This window comes from Clarias gariepinus, chromosome 22, assembly GCF_024256425.1.
Source record: "Clarias gariepinus isolate MV-2021 ecotype Netherlands chromosome 22, CGAR_prim_01v2, whole genome shotgun sequence".
Classification (NCBI taxonomy): Eukaryota; Metazoa; Chordata; class Actinopteri; order Siluriformes; family Clariidae; genus Clarias; species Clarias gariepinus.
The window spans coordinates 25,846,968-25,863,827 of record NC_071121.1 but is presented as its reverse complement, the minus strand read 5'-3'; the positions used below and the strand labels follow the sequence as shown (position 1 = coordinate 25,863,827).

The 16,860-nt window shown below is 37.7% G+C and overlaps 1 protein-coding gene across 1 annotated transcript; it reads left to right on the top strand.

The window, feature by feature from the left end:
* On the top strand, positions 1-12,132 carry LOC128510793 (peptidase inhibitor 16-like). Its single transcript, XM_053483311.1, has 6 exons — positions 1-296; positions 2,409-2,554; positions 2,649-2,718; positions 3,984-4,087; positions 6,640-6,728; positions 10,512-12,132. Exons 1-6 carry the CDS (start codon positions 141-143, stop codon positions 10,658-10,660), a joined length of 714 nt encoding a protein of 237 aa, XP_053339286.1. The 5' UTR covers positions 1-140; the 3' UTR covers positions 10,661-12,132.
* The last annotated feature ends 4,728 nt before the right edge of the window (positions 12,133-16,860 follow it).

Here is a 16,860-nt window from a genome sequence, read left to right as displayed (position 1 = left end):
CAAGTGTAATATGGGTGGGAGTTACAGTCAAAGCTGCCAGACACACTCTCGCTGAAGCATATAAGCTTCCAGAACGTGTTTAGGCTCGCACATCTGGACTGAAGTTGGACGACAGAGGAACCTCCCGAATAGGAGTAAAGATGATTTGGAAAACAGCTTTACACCTCGCCCTATGCTGGATCGTCCTGTCTTTAGTGTCCGGCCAGCTGACTAAAGAGCAGAAGGATCAGATCGTGGCTTTGCATAACCACTACCGCTCTGTGGTCAGTCCCAAAGCTGCTGATATGCTACACATGGTGAGCACCGCGTCTACCTGATCCAACATGTTCACTAATATCAATCAATAATAGCTAAACTTTTTTTTTTTATTCGAGCATCCTAGTGAAATAACGTGTTAAAGGATTTCATCGAACATTTAAGATAAAATTCTTCCTTGACATTGCTTGCATGAATTAAATGTCATCTAATGTGAGAAATTCCAGTCTCCATGCCACCTTTGAAAATGAGGCATCTCTACCGGTCGAGAGAAATTGTGTTTAGTTTTCAGTTTCTAAAATTCTAGCATTACGGCGTTATCACCCAGCTTGAAAGATTCACTATAAATATCCGTTTTATCCACGACTGCTTGATTGTTTATACAAAGGGTGGACATCCAGTTTAGTTGGGCTGCCAAGACTGTAAAATTCTACAGTTTTAATAATTAATTATGTTTCACATCTAGGGACGTAAAGCCAAACTGACTAGGTTTGTACGGTCGGACTTCGATTGATAAGATGCTAAAATGCATAAAATGTGAGGTTTTACAGCATCTTACCGAGGTGTTTGGGTCAAATCTCAAATCTGAAGTCTTCTTGGATGGGATTCAGGACAAAATACGTTTTTTTTTTTTACACATTTTGTTTTCTTTTAAATGTAGCTCTGCCAACATACCTAAGGTGATTCTCGGTAGATAAATGTGTGTGTGCGTGCGCAAGCAAGATTCAGTGCATGACTTATACATTAGTAATGCTAAACTTACTTTATTTACGGCAGAACTTCACATAATATTACAGCTGATTGGTCAGAAGGGGTTGATTGATTTTCATTCATTTTTAATCAAACAGCTTAAGCTATGCCTACGGAAAGCGTTTAAGACAAAACAGGGACATTTGATTGTGTGGAATAACAGAACACAGTCACTGTTCTTCCCCAATGATGTGGAAATGATGTCTTGGAGCGAGATCAGGACTGTACGGGGGATGTAGCAATAACTCCCAGCTGAGTTCCTGTAATGTGCAAGTTGTGTTGGTAAATGTCTCTCTTCTGCAAGTTAGCAGACTTTATTAGCGACTTTTGATTTTTAGGAATCAGACATGAACGACTGCAGTGAGCTCTAAACCACCTCGGTGGGGATTTTCATTATTAGTGTACACCACATGGCTACAACACTATGTACTGTATACTATTAATACCACCTGGTTTAATATTTTAGCTGGTTGGTGAAGGTTCTCCATGCTGTCAATCCCAGAACTAAAAACGCTTCCATAATTCCAAAATTAAAGCTTTCCCTCTAACAATGGCAACCTATTCCATAAATCTTCTGTAAATTAACGTTTTCTTACAGAAAACTTTACCGCATCAACCATGTCCGTCATACGACATTATATAAGAGCTAAATATTTTGGTAGGTCAAAACATTATGGTAATGTTAAATGGGCAACATTATGGATTTGGGGACAGAATTGGTATTACAATGTTTCTGAAAAATTAGAATTGCAACATAAAGCAGAACACTGAGATGATGTTAACACAATCTAGAAAATATGATTTAAAAACAACATTCTTTTGCATCTATTTTCAATCGCACAACAGAACCACATCCTTAAAATGCTTGTACAGCCGACACTTGTCAATCCTGAGCAAAACTTGAGAGCACAGATGTACAGTTTATGTGCAGACAATATAAGGGATATGTGGTGGGATGTTGTGGGAATAAACATTAAAGGGATAGTCCTTTTTTTTTTTTAAGTCTGTCTTACAGTAGATAAAAATGAAGGTGCATGTACGTATATTTCCATAGGTCTTGCTCCCTATACGTTTTCCCGTTCTGCACACTGGCAGTGAAACTTGACACCTGGTTAACTGAGCCAAATTCCACAATGCTTGTTCATTGCAAAAAACGCATTCCAAAGTTCAGCTGAGGCTCACATGAAGCTTGTGCAGTCTTGGAGTTGTTTGTATCTTTCGAATTTATGGTGTATTCAGTACCAATTTAAAGCTCTTACCGGATGCCCAAACCTGTGATTAGCCGATGCTGTATTGTCAGCCATGGTTATTGGAAATGAACTGACACCTTTTGACCAATCAGTTTTAGGAACATAAACAATAATAATGCCTCATGTTTGATTTCTGTGTTTGGTGCCATGTAGGTTTGGAATAATACCCTGAGTTCTATCGCTCAACGTTACGCTGCTCGGTGCAATTTCAATTACAACATGGACGTGAGGGACAAACTGGGAGAAAACATCTTCTTGACCACACGTGATTTTAACATCACTGAAGCCATAGCTAGTTGGTAGGGATAAAGACACAGCTCATTCAGACTTAACTGCACCTCCGATGCCTTTTCAATATGGTCTGGTTGTCCAATGGTTGTCTTTCATTGCCAGGTTTAATGAACACAAGCATTATGAATATGCAACCCAAACCTGCAACACAAGGTGCAGACATTACACACAGGTAAGTGGGAAAGTGAGTCCTACAGTAAGTGCCTCTAAATTTCTTAATAGCTACATATAATTTAATCATTCTTTTAAATTTAGGACTAATTACAGATTTAGTCTAAAACCAAACCATTGAGCAAGGGGGCTATGAAGAAAAATATTTGCAAATCATTTACAGGAGCATGTACACAAGACCTTATGTATGATATGATACAAGATACGTATGCTATTTATAGAACTACTGTATACAGTGTGTGCCATGAAAATCCATTCTGTCCAGAAAAACCTTAGTTTCCTAAATTTCTTTTAGCTGTAAATATATGTTTAATGGATCTACTGTAGTCAAGGTACTCTATTGCATCACTTCTTTTTTTTTACCCTTTTGTTCAAGGCTTCGAAAGTGCCTTGTAATTTGCATTTGATGATGTTTTACCTACAATACAGTATATTCAAATTCAAATTTTACAGTATTTGTCACATACACAGTCATACACAGTACGATATGCAGTGAAATGCTTATACGACCGCCCATGACCTTAAAATCAAGATTATCAATAAGAAAGAAATTATGCAATAGAATAAAAATAAAATATAAAAAAACTTGGCTGCAGAAAAATATTAAATATGTGATATAAAAAATATATTTAATAAACTTAGCTGTACAAAATATAGACAATAATGGCTGTACAAATATGGGAAATATGGAAACTAATGTAGAAATTTATATAGTATTTGGAATTTAAATAGAAATGACTGGGGTGTGTCCAAATATGCATTAATGTAAGATATACTGACTATATACAAGTGCAAAGAAAGGCTTGACACTTTCTGTAAATCCATAGTGAACTTTGAGGCCCAGTGTTCTTATTAGACTGTTATTGTCATGTTGGACTTAAATTATACACTTGAGTAAAAGCAAAGATTCACTAAAAGTAGAATTTCACGGTATGAAAAAGCTTTTTTTGGGCTACAACTTTCAAAATATTTGTTCACTGATTTTGCATAAATAGCTGGAGTAGAAAGTATGATATTTGAATTAATGTTAATTATTTCAAAATTGTAAATACTTTCCTAAAGTACGGATTAAAAAAAAAAAAAGTACTTAAGTGACAAATTACATTACTGCTCCACTATGTACTTTATGACTCAAGCGTTTTATTATTCAGAACATGGTAACTAGCCAATAAATGCTGGTTAAAAAGTATTTTACTTAATAAACATCTTTATGCTTTAAAGTGTCTGCGGGTGTGTTGTACTTTACGTGCTTTGTGGCTGTTCCAGATGGTATGGGCGAACAGCAGCAGGGTTGGCTGTGCCTCACACTTCTGCGAGACGCTGAATGATGAGAAGAATGCCATGTTTCTGGTCTGCAACTATTCCCCACTGTACGTCTATGCTTTACCATGCTTTTTTAAATCTGAAGTAGTTCTGCTCATACCAGGACTAAAGCACTGCACATTTTAATTTTGTAGGGAAAAAAAACTTTTTTCATCTATGAAAATGAAACAATTGCTCACTTATAACACAACATCATTTTTCAATATTATTCCAAAATGTGGAAGTTGACAATAAGAAAGCAAAGAGCTACTAACAGTACGTACAGTAGGTATGCCAATGAAAATTTACCCTGTATTTTAATGTCCTACTAATTATCTTGTCGCAACACACAAAGGATACTCAGGTTCATTATACCAAAGAGGTTAGAAACACTGTTCCATCCGATTACACTTCATGATGCGTTCAATTGATTCCGGAAAGCGGAACAGAAAGCACCTGCGACAATCCCAGATGTCAGACCAACAGAAAATGAGATGAGGCCTCGGCATGAGCATATGCCTGAAATGAAAACTACACACATTTTATAGAATAACCATAATCTGTTGCCCATGGTTCCCAGACATTAAGCAAATAAGTATAGACCCAACAAACCACACACATTGTAGCTCTATACCGCCACAATCCACCCACCTTTTTGAATTGTTGACCTGATGATGTACAGTACCAACATTTAGACTCAAGGCTAATCCCAGGGACTAAAAAGAGCAGCAGCAACGTTACAACACTAGACGAAAAAGAACTTACCGTTACAAAACAGGACTGGAATGATCATGACTTTAATCTGGTTTTTAAAAAAAATAGACATGAAGACACCATGAACCCAGCATCAATTCAGAATAAAACTCATTTGCCCTGATCCCCTAGATTCCAGGGACAAGAGATAACACAAGGAGATCTGCCATCAGGAACAACCAAGAACAAGATCAGGAACACTCATGACAAAACAAAAGCTGGCCTACAAGAAACCCTTGATGTGGAACACCATGGACTCGGTGTCCAGCCAAGATAAAGCCCCAGTTATTTTCATCCCCTAGATTCCAAAGACTAAGATAAAATGAGAGAGAGAGAGAGAGCAATAACCAAGGATAAAACCAGAATGCTCATAATTTCAAAGCATGAGCCAAGGTAACTTTTAATGGCAGCGGACACCATAGACATGGGGTCCATCTGAAATAAACCCCAACTTATCCTTATCCCCTAGGTTCCACATAACAATTACAAAAGATTGAAACAGAGAGAGCTGCCCTAAGCTACAATCCAATTGAGGATGATCAGTTTTACAGTTTTAAAGGAAGCTTACAGGGCTCAGACAGGATGAACCCTTATCTAATAACAAAACACTGTGACTCCAACCATGATCATAATTAGATGGGGGCCAAATGTCATCAGCTAAGAACTACCCCCATAACCATATAAGTTACCCCTGAGCCAATAAGAACCCCACCTGAACTGTGACTCCTCGATTAGATAGCACTAGCTGGACAAGATGGTTTGATCACACAATGTGGGAGCACACAAATAAGGCTGAGAATGAAAGAAAACCCAAAGCCTTCTCATAGTCCCTAGTAATTAATTCAGTGATTCAGCTGCTGCAACTGGTCTCACTGTGATTTCGACAGTTCCCTCAACTCACCCAAGTTAGTCACTAATTAGGAATTAGATGCACCTTGACCCCTGCAAAAGGGACAGACTGACCCCTAAATCACCTCACCCCTGAAAGTTGCAGCCGGCTGTTTCAACATACGATGCAGGACACCATCCACCCCATACTCAAATTTGCTCAACAAACTGGCTCCTCATCAAAACATCACCATTCGGCATATTGCTAGGCATTTAGTTTTCTCCATAAGGCCAAACAGGAAGGAGAATGTCTCCTGCAATGACAGGTAGGATGCAGATCATTTATACTGTACAAATCCTTTAACACCTCCCATGAGCTGCCTCCCCCTGTATGCCACCAGAGTGATCATTTATCTCTCCATGGACTTTCGACCTTAGATTTCACAAAAAACAAAGCCTGATCTGGAGTGAATAAATGATGTGTTCTCATACAGGCATCGAGCAGCCTGTGGCACTACTGAGTCATTACTGAACAACCAAGATGCTTTGATAGCAGCCTCTAGCTCGTCTGTGTGGTTGGGTCGGGTGTTTGTCATCTTTCTGTTGACAATAGCCCATAGATTCTCTACATGGCTCATCTTCATCAACTGACTTAATGGGGTGGCAGTCTTCTTTAGGCTGTGGACATCTCAGTTACTTTCACTTTTCATGAATATGCCTCAATGCAGCACCTTCAGTGCCTTACCCACCTTGTGTAGGTGGTCTACAAGCATCTTCTGGACAACAAGAGATACATAGTATTTGGTAGACTGTATAAACAGTAATTTACTTAAACATGAAATGGAATATTTTAATATTTTGAGATACTGTGTTTTTCAATCAGAATTGAAGTTTTCAATGATATTCAAAATTTTTGCTCTACACACACACACATACACACAGCTTTTCTGAGGATTTTTAATGCTTTTTTCACTTTTTATATCAGCTACAAAGGCAGTATAATGTTAAACTAATACCTCTTGTCTTGTCAATTCTATAGATATATAGAAGGAAAAACACCATATAGAGAAGGAGATCCATGCTCTAAATGTCCAGAGGAGACGTCTGAATGTATAGAAAATGCCTGCGGTAAGATTATTACCAAATGCTTATTTTGTACTACAATAAGCTTGATGCTAATCTCCTATTAACACTGCAATGTTGGTATTGAAATGTTTGATTGAATATGAGATTTTTATACGACTTTTTTAACCTTTGCTGTGTTTTTAATACCTTTGTAAGAAATGATATTACGCTGAGACTTCAGGGAAAAAATCGAGAAATGGTTTTAATAGTACAAAAAAATTTCAGTCATCCCAAATGGATAGCAGTCAAATTTTTCACTGAGCTCATTTAAACAAAAAAGATATTTTTTGCACTCGTTATTTTCTAGTGATGTTTATCGGCATACGCAGGAAAAGTCCAATACAGAAGTTGATACCCTGAAGTGCCGATGGCAGCAGCTCCACTCGGCTAGTTAATAATCTCCAAGATGGCTGATCTGTTTGAGAAAATGTAGAAAAGGGGACGTAAGAGAACTGGACAGATTGAAGGACTAAAGCGCTGATGCGTCACTCTATTTACATATCCAGGTTTAAGGTTTTTATAGCTACATTAGCTTCAAGTCCAAACACCAAAACACATTCACTGAACTGTAATAAACCACAAGCTTAATAAACCCTAAACATAATACATGTCAGATCGGGGAAGTATGTAGTAAAGTGGAACATCATGTTAAACATCAGATCCATTCAGCTGAGTTTGTTCTTTCTTTATTAACAACACAATATTGTTTAGATTTCGACGTGCTTGTAGTCTAAGACTAAATGTTTACTAGTAACAATAGCCTGCAGCGGCTCTTAACACGCTGGAATTTTCTGCCAGGGTTGTAAAATCCCAATTACATGCCTCCCGCCCACATTCCACTCCAGCTGTGTAGGAATTTAAACAAACAACAGGGTAGTGTAATAAAAAAAAAATACTATGCAGAGCGCCACCTAGCTGGAAATAAGATGATTTACTAACTTGTTTATGTTCTTTCTGTATGTAAATTTCTTGGTAGTAAATGCAATTCTCTATGATCATGCTTTAAACATGCTTTGAAGCTACTTTCTGATAAAAGTAACTAGTTCGAGTACTTTTCAAAAAGTATAAATAACATAAGCATTGTAGCAAGAAATCCTTTGAACATTTGACTAAAAGTACAAGGCAATCGTTTGTGAATGAATGAGCTAGCTTGATAGATTTACTAGAAAGCGGAAGATTTATATCTGGATCATAAGTGTATCATGCATTTCTATCTGCGGTGTATGACAGTGCCATAAAAAAGTATTTGCCCCTTCTTGATTTTTTGTGCATATTTGTGTCACACTTTAAAAATGATTCAGATCACCAAAAAAAGTTTTATATCACAAAAAAGTTGTCCTGCCTGGCCCCATATGAAAAAGGATTTGACCCTAAATCTAATAATTGGCCGTGCCACCCCCTTGGTGGCATCAACTGCAACCATGCATTTGTGATAACTGGCACTGAGAAGAAATTTTGGCTCACTCTTAATTTAGCCAAATTGGAGGGTTTTCGAGCACGGCCGTTAACTGTAAGGACCTAAATTGTCCGTACTTTGACTAGACCACTCCAAAGCATTTATTTAGTTGTTGTTTTTTTAGCGCTTTAGAGGTGGACATGCTTGTGTGTTTCTGATCATTGTCCTGCTGCATAACCCAAGATGGTGGACATTCTTCCTTAAAATTTTCTGGTAAAGCTTAGAATTCATGTTTCCATCAATTATGGCAAGTCGTTCAGGTCCTGAAGCCGCAAAGCCCCAGACCATCACACCATCACACCACCACCACATGTTTGTTGCTATGATGTTCTTTTTATGAAACACTGTTGATGTAACAGGATGCACACCTTCCAAAACATTCACATTTATCGCATCGGTCCACGGAATATTTTTCCAAATGGCTTGAGAATAATCTAGATGTTTTTTGGCAAATATAAGACAAGCATTTTTGATCAGCAGTGGCTTTCGTCTTGGAAATCTCCCATGGATGCCATTTTTGCCCCCACTCTCTTTGTTCTGTTTGAATCGTGAGCACTGACCTTAACTGAGGCAAGTGAGGCCTGCGATGTTGTTCTGGGTTCTTTTATGTGATGTTGTGCTCTTGGAGTAACTTTGCTTGGAGGCTGGCCACTCCTGGAAAGGTTCTCCAATGTCCCAACTTTTCTCCATTTGTGGATAATGGCTCTCACCGTGGTTCGTTCGTAGAGTCCCAAAGCCTTAGAGATGGCTTTCTAACCCATTTCAGACTAATACATGACAATTACTTTGTTCCTTGCCTGTTCTTTAATTTCTTTAAATCATGAAGCTTTTTTTTTTTTTTTTTTTTTTAGCTTTTTTAGTGTACTTCATTTTGTCAGACTGAAGTGATTTCTTGATGTAACAAGTCCGGCAGCAGTGTTGGGAGACATTACTTTTTAAATGAACTAATTACATTACAAATTACTGTCATTAAAAAGTAATCAGTTACATTACAGCACTACTTTCTGATAAAAGTAGCTAGTTCGAATACTTTTCCATTGCAGAAAATGAAAACTCCTTTGTGAGTCCTCATGCATGTTGTTTTAGTCAAGACCTTTATAATTATCCTACCATCATCACTCAGCAAATTTTGGCCCATAAGTATGGTTCATCATGATTCACCGCGAGTATACAGCGAGACAGTGCACACACACTTCCAACACTTACATCATGCATATTGTGGTAAATTAACACTCTAATAGTGTGTATGTTAGTTTCTTTTAGAGGAAATACACTCAAAGATGACAACAAGCTTATACTGTTCATTTTCTCAGTATTCAGTACTGTATATTTTGGTGCATACGGTATGTTAATCAAACCAATTATATATTACAATAAGTATAAAAACCTCAATCAAATCAACATGCAAAGAGTGTAAGGTTAAGCCCCTTAGAACCAAACTGTCCTTAAGGAAGTAAATTGAGACATAGGACTGGCTAAAAGAGGAATTTAATCCAGACAACAAGTAAGCTCAAAGTACAATTTGACCAAATCATCTGATCAGAACTTCCTGCACAAAGCAAGAGAAAAGTTCACAGATGGACTAACTTCCCCTTTTTAGAGAGCATGCACGGTATAATTATTCAACCACTCGTCAGAATTGTTATGATAATCCCAGATGAGGTGGGATTAAGGCTGAGAGGATGAATAGAAATCGGTACAGGTAGGGCTGTTAGGACCGTCTGCCAGAGCAATAGAAGTAGAAGAATTCACATTGAAAGGAAGTAGTTTAAGTACAATAAGGGATATAAAGTAGAGACAAGAGTGAGCAGAGAGGAAAAAAAGGATAAGCTGCCCTTTATACAGTCACATGGTATGAAAATAGGTATAAAAGCACAAGCAAATAAGCATGATAAAGGGCTTTATAGCATATAATGATGTCTTACCTATTAACTTTTTAACCTTGACAGTTAAATATGCAATATACTACACACATAATAATGAACTCGCAATAGAACCGGAACTAGTGATCACATATTCAAGAGCCCAAAATGTCATATTCACGTTAATTAGTAGACTCCAGTAATTCATAGAGCACAAAATGGCAGACCATGCATATGGTAGAAAATATTCTAGTGACATGAAGTGATAAACCCATTAGTGTAGATGTGGATGATATAGAGGAATAAAGTGAGGTTTTACGCTTAGAACTTTCTTTTGTTATTGTCTTGTCTCTTGCACAATCAAAAGTCCCGGTTTGACTTGATCACCCTGATATAATAATGTTAGCTGTAACATGTTACTTTCAGTACAGAGGTACTGTCTGAAAAGGTTGTCTATCTTTCCTGCAGCTCAAATTGAAAGTTCAACAAAGAAGTCCATCATGAACCCGAGGACAACAGACACGTCTCGGACAGGACCTCCTGGTTCAGCGGGGTTTACAAAACTCTCAGTGACTACACTACTACTGTCTGTTCTGATGACTTCTCTTATATTCTGAATGATTTAGAGGTTGATTCCAGGAAATTTCCATGAATCATGGATGACATTTTGAGTAGCTCCCGTTGCCTTGATTCATAACCTTTACAACTGACAGCTTTGTGTTCAGATATTAGCATTTGCTTTTGTATAGCAAAAAACGTATTATCTAGGATTGCATTTGTTTGTGCCGAAAGGGTCATGTGTAAAATAATTAATATTATCTGTCAAAAAAATATTTAAAAGCACTTACAATCCTTTAATAGTTTTTTAATGGTAGAAAACCAGACAGACAGAGCTATTGGGGTTAAACCTGAATAGAAGTGCTAATGCATGCAGGAGGCTAGTTAGCTAAGAGATAGAGCGGGAACATCCTTTGTTGGATTTGTTGGGTTTCTTTGTTTTACATTTTAAACTCCAGCTGCTTGAACTGAATTTACCGCATTCCATCATAACTGTAATATTAACATTAGTGTTTAATACATATTTATAATGTCTTTAAAATAGTTTGTACAGAATAAAAGCCTACTTTCCCAGAAGAATGTACACAGGCTTACATTTTAATGAATACTGTTTAGAGGATTTAATCTAAAGTCAATAGCAAAATGTTTCAATTAAGACTTTGTATGACTTGATGAATTTAAAGTTATATGTTTTTTTTGTGATAGTTTATAGAAATGTGTTGTTTGTATACAGTTTGCACTGTATCTTAAGCTCATCGATTGTGAGGAAGGAGTCTTGTTTTACTGTAATGCACTGATTTGTCATGACACACAGGCTCAAAAATTTAAATGAGTTCCTGGGAATCCTGGAGAAAAAAAATTAAATAATTAAATAAACTGAAGCCGAATAAAAGTGTCATAGGCAACACGAAATTTGGAAGTACTGTCTGTGATTAACTGTTGGTGTGTAGTTCTTTTGATCTGTTTTTTATCTTATGACATTGTATCAAATCACTAGACATTTAAATTACTTCACCGATAAACAAGTTATTCTAACCCTAAACCATTTATTTTATTTCATTTTATACAGTCAGAATTACTTATACTTATTACTTGAACATGTACAAAGTGATGTTCTGTTTTTTTGTTTTTTTTTTACTACAATGTAATAAAAGCTTAAGTAATAAATACAGTACTGCAATACATTTCTCTGAACAGGGCTATACATTTGATATTGTATGGTGAAGTGTATCCAGCAGGGGTCGACAGAACCTTAATAATGGTTCACCTTCTGCAAGACTCCTTTAAGTGAAGGTTGGGGTAGTTTTAGATTAAAGAGATATAAAGATGTAAGCACTCACACACCGCTTATACCACTTTATCCTGTGTTCAGGGTAATGGGGGGCACGAGGTGGGGTACACCCTGGACAAGGTGCCAATCCATTGCAGCGCATACATACATATACACTTAAGCATTTACACACTATGGGCAATTTGAGAAAGCCAGTTAGCCTCATCTGCATGTCTTTGGGAGGAAACCTACCAAGCATGGGGCGAACATGCAAACTCTATGCACACAGACCCAATGTGGGAATTGAACCTAGAACCTGGAGGTTCAAGAAGACAGTCCTAACCACTATGCCACCGTGCCACTCACACCCACACACAGACAAATAAGATGGTGAAACATTTCCATTCATCTCAACACTACCTAATTGACAGAAATGCAAACTAATGTCTACGCAGAACAGTTAAAGTAATTACTAATGTACAAGTGGGTGACGTGTCTTTAAGTGAATGTTTAAGACACATCTTCATTTCCCCAGTTTTTCCCAGAACGCATAATAATGTAATGCAATAAAAAATTTCCAATTAACAAAGTAATGGTGGGCGAAGTTTATCAAACAGGATGAACAATAAAGTATTATGTTTTTTACTCCCAATGTTTGCAAGCCTTTCATGATTAGTGTAAAATGTCTTTGTTTATTCTTATGCATATTTTGTTTGTGTTCATGAATGCAAAGTCAAAAAGATGTTGTGTAGCCTTGCATTTAAAGTGGATCTGGGGACAAAATGGATATTAAATAACAACAACAACAACAAAAATGTGTCCACATACATATTCCTTTCGTTATTCACCTGGCCGACACATGAGGAAGCAATTTCTCCATTTTTGAACCTAAAACTTAACCTGACCGCATTGAAGAGTTTCCATATCTGTTTATTATCTGACTATGACTGAGAAAGGCAGTAACGTTGTTAGCTTTGAACTGGAAGCGATCATAATACGTCCTTGCCTCATATTTTTTTAATTGAATTCCCATGATCGGGCTTGCTTGCTCGTTTCCACTTGAGTCTTTAAAATGAAATTAGAGCTAATTCTTTGTTAATTACCATGGGTAGAACTGTACAGGCATTAAGCAAACAACGCCTACTACAAATGGTAAAAGAGGAAATTTTGGTAAATGTAATGTTCCTCATGAAAACACAAGCATCCCTCATGAACTCAATTAAACTTATACCTTGAACATGGCACGGCTAATGTTATTATTTTTTCCAACTAATATCTCACAGATGTTGAACAAGTGATAATTTAATGAATTAGTAGTTAAAGGTCAAACTGAGTAAAAATAGACAGAGTTGCATCGAGCGTCAAAGGTGCAGAGGCGTATCGACGGTGACTCGCTCGAGTAAAGCTTAGCCAACGGTCAAAGTCACGTCGAGTCAAACTATAATTCATCTTGCTGAAACTCTGGATGCAACGTCCAACCAGTTTCAGGAATACCCACATACATTTGGGAGAAAAGAATCTTAGCTAACCTTTGTTTTACCTCATATGAAATCAATATTATATACGTATGATTTAACAAGCAAACCTCCCTAACTCAACCAGAGCAGGAAAATAATATGCGGACCTTTTTTGTCTTTGATCTGATTAAAGTCGGCCCTTAAGCAAAAGCCAAATCACCAGCCCTATTCAGCCCAAAATATAGAAATAAAGAACTGTGAGCTGATAAACACTTGAGCTGAAAACCCAGAGCGAGAGTAAGATGCCCTCTTGTCAAATTATGGCAGTGTTAAGCCGGTCCTACAAGGCTAATTAGCATTTAGTTCGACTACACACCCGATGGAAATGTCACTGTTTCCCGGCTATTCTCTTGAGCCTACGTCTCAGCCACACAAATGAGAATATCAGTTGGATTACTGGCATCACTTGAACTTTAGACTTTGTATTCTTTGCTATGATAACGAAACAATGACAATAAAGTGGGCAAAAATATGCATAAATTTCAGTAAAGCAGTTCAAGCAAAAGCAAATCCTAGCTGTCGGGCACCTACAGGGTTCGAATGCAAATTCAAGTTTTTATTAAATAAAGCAGACACTAGACTGGGCTAGATGAGGGAGAAGTCAATACCAGAAAAGTGTGTGTATGAGTAAATGGTTCAGAAAATTGTACTAAAGTAAAAGTATGAGACCATCATTTACATGTCTATTTGAGTAAAAGTACAGAATTAGTCACCTTTAAATTTACTTATCTGTTAAAATGATGTGGCTTGTATTAGCTCACAGGCTCAGTAGGCTTTTTCATAGTAATGAAACCCTTTCTTTATTGATATGCTTTCTGATTGTACATTTTTTTGTTGCAGTCTGCAACCATCTCCACTTCTGTTGCATTATTAGGAGCGTCTCGTTGTAAAGGCGAGTCACGATAATTACACATAATAGTCAGAAAGTAGAAAAACTCCTGCTTCAAATCCAACACACCACTGTGGTTAGGTAACACAACGCCATGCGGAAATGTAGTGAAGTAGAAAGTACAGATATTACTTGTATAGTTTCTAGTGGCGTAAAATAAGACTATTAAAGTCGAGTACAGATGTGTGAAATATGTGAACAAAGTACACTGTAAATGCACTTTGTTACCTTCTGCCAACGGGTTATTCTGCCAACTAGAGTTAGCATCAGCAAGGACATTTGTAACATCTGTTGCACTTTGAAGTGTACAGGGAACTTGGAGCGTATCCCAGGAAACTTCAGGCACAAGGCAGGATGCACCGTAACCCACCTCGGGTCACAAACACACACCCATTCATACACTCTGGGCAATCTGGACTGCCAGTCAGCCTACAACACGTGTATTTGGACTGTGGAAGGAAACCAGAGTACTCGGAGGAAACCCAACAATTACAGAGAGAACATGCAAACTCCACAGACACAGGACCAGAGGCGAGAATTAAACACCCAACCCTGGTGGAATGAAACGAGATTATAAACATTGTAAAGATGTGAAATTTCCATTTGGGATGGAAATGTGGATGAAGTAGAAGAGGGTTGGGGAATGTCTGTAAAAGTATAATGACACAAACAGGACTTATGGTCTTAAAGGCCAGGGCTTTAGACAATTTTTTTAGCTTGTTGTATGAATCTTTCTCGGTCATTTGTACTAGTAAGTAACTAAAGAAAACGATTTGTTGCACTATTAAAGTGAGCTGTACGTGCAGGAGATGAGCACCAGGCTTCTTTTCCTATAAACCATGTTAACTTTCTTTAGAAATTCAGTCAAGCATGTGAGTAACCCAGCTCTGAATAAGAGCAACCAAGTCAGGAAGCAGTTTTGAGAGACTGACTAGACTGGAGGAAAATGGTGTGGATTAAGGACTATTTTTATTTTTCTGGCTACACTATTCCATTTCACACAGCACCTTCCAATCTAAACTCAGAACTCGTAGGTGCTGGATAGGTTTCTAAGTTCTCCATCATAATTCTTCATTGTTTTATAAGCGCTGAGTGTTTTGACACCTCGGGTTGTTGTGTTGCGGTGCGTGGGTGTGCTGGAGTCTCAGGATACACACACGACTGATGTTCTGGCATTTAGAAAGCAGTCGGACAGATCCGAGGCAATCTCGCAGAGGGAGAGCTCAAACCAATGAGAATGATAGATCAGGATTCATCCCGAGGACTTGCGCTGCGGACGTGGCGTCATTATCAGTTCTGGTGCAGGAAAAGAGAGGACATTTGGAGAATTCATTTAGATAAACTAAAATAATTAACACATACAATAAATGGATAACAGATTTGTGTTTAAACGGCAGAGAGACCTGCGACAGATAGAAATAGGAAGAGATAAATAGTGTAATGCAGTGGTTAGCACTGAGGCGTCGCACCTCCAGGATCTGGGTTTGATTCCCGCCTCGGGTCTGTGTGCTCGGGTCTTGTTGGTTTTCTTGTGGATACTCCAGTTTTACATGCTAATTAGGCTAATTGGCGTTCCCAAATTACCCATAGTGTGTGTGGACTGCAGGATGCACCTCTGTGTAAAGTCAGCACACAAAACGGATCAGACTGAAGTATGACTTCAGTGGACTGGAACCCTGTACAGGGTGTACCGCCGCCTTGTGCCCAAGATTGTCAGCCTTTAGCCGCCAATTCAAATATCAACAATCGTTCTCCAGAATCACTGAAGTTCTGTTTCTGACTTTCCTTAACAGGCTTTTTAAATCTACCGGTGCATTTCAAAAAATTAGAATATCATCAAAAAGTTGATTTATTTCAGTAATTCAATTTAAAAAGTACAACTCATATATTATACAGTACAGATTCTTTACACACAGACTGATATATTTTATATGTTTTTTTGTCTTTAATATCTTTCAGTATCTTAGAAACTTAGAATATAATTAAGATAAATTCAAAAAGAAAAAGTTTTTAACACAGAAATGCTGGACTACTGAAAAGTATGAATATGTACATGGCGTGACATGGAGACGATCGGTCTGTGGCACTGCTGAGGTGTTATAGAAGCCCAGGTTGCTCTGATAGCGACCTTCAGCTCTTCTGCGTTGTTGGGTCTGGTGTCTCACATCTTCCTTATCACAGCACTATCTATGGGGTTTAGTTTGGGTGAGTTTGCTGGTCCATTAAGCACAGGGACCCCATGGTCTTTGAACCAGGTATTAGTACAAACCCAATTCCAAAAAAGTTCCAAAAGAAACTGTACAAATTGTGAAAAAAAAATAGAATGCAATGAAGTGGAAGTTTCAAATTTCAATATTTTATTTAGAATAACATATAGATAAAATATCAAATGTTGAAAGTGAGACATTTTGAAATGTCATGCCAAATATTGGCTCATTTTGGATTTCATGAGAGCTACACATTCCAAAAAAGTTGGGACAGGCAGGACAAGGACAACCCAAGTTCTTATAAGCGCTCAGTTCAGAAACCTGCATCTCTGATGGTATGGGGTTGCATGAGTGCGTATGGCATGGGCAGCTTACA

Excerpts from the sequence above, each read along its gene's own strand:
- LOC128510793 (XM_053483311.1), top strand. The coding sequence starts at position 141 with ATGATTTGGAAAACAGCTTTACACCTCGCCCTATGCTGGATCGTCCTG. Across the intron at positions 297-2,408 it reads CTGCTGATATGCTACACATG|GTTTGGAATAATACCCTGAG; the intron begins GTGAGCACCGCG and ends GGTGCCATGTAG. Across the intron at positions 2,555-2,648 it reads ACTGAAGCCATAGCTAGTTG|GTTTAATGAACACAAGCATT; the intron begins GTAGGGATAAAG and ends TTTCATTGCCAG.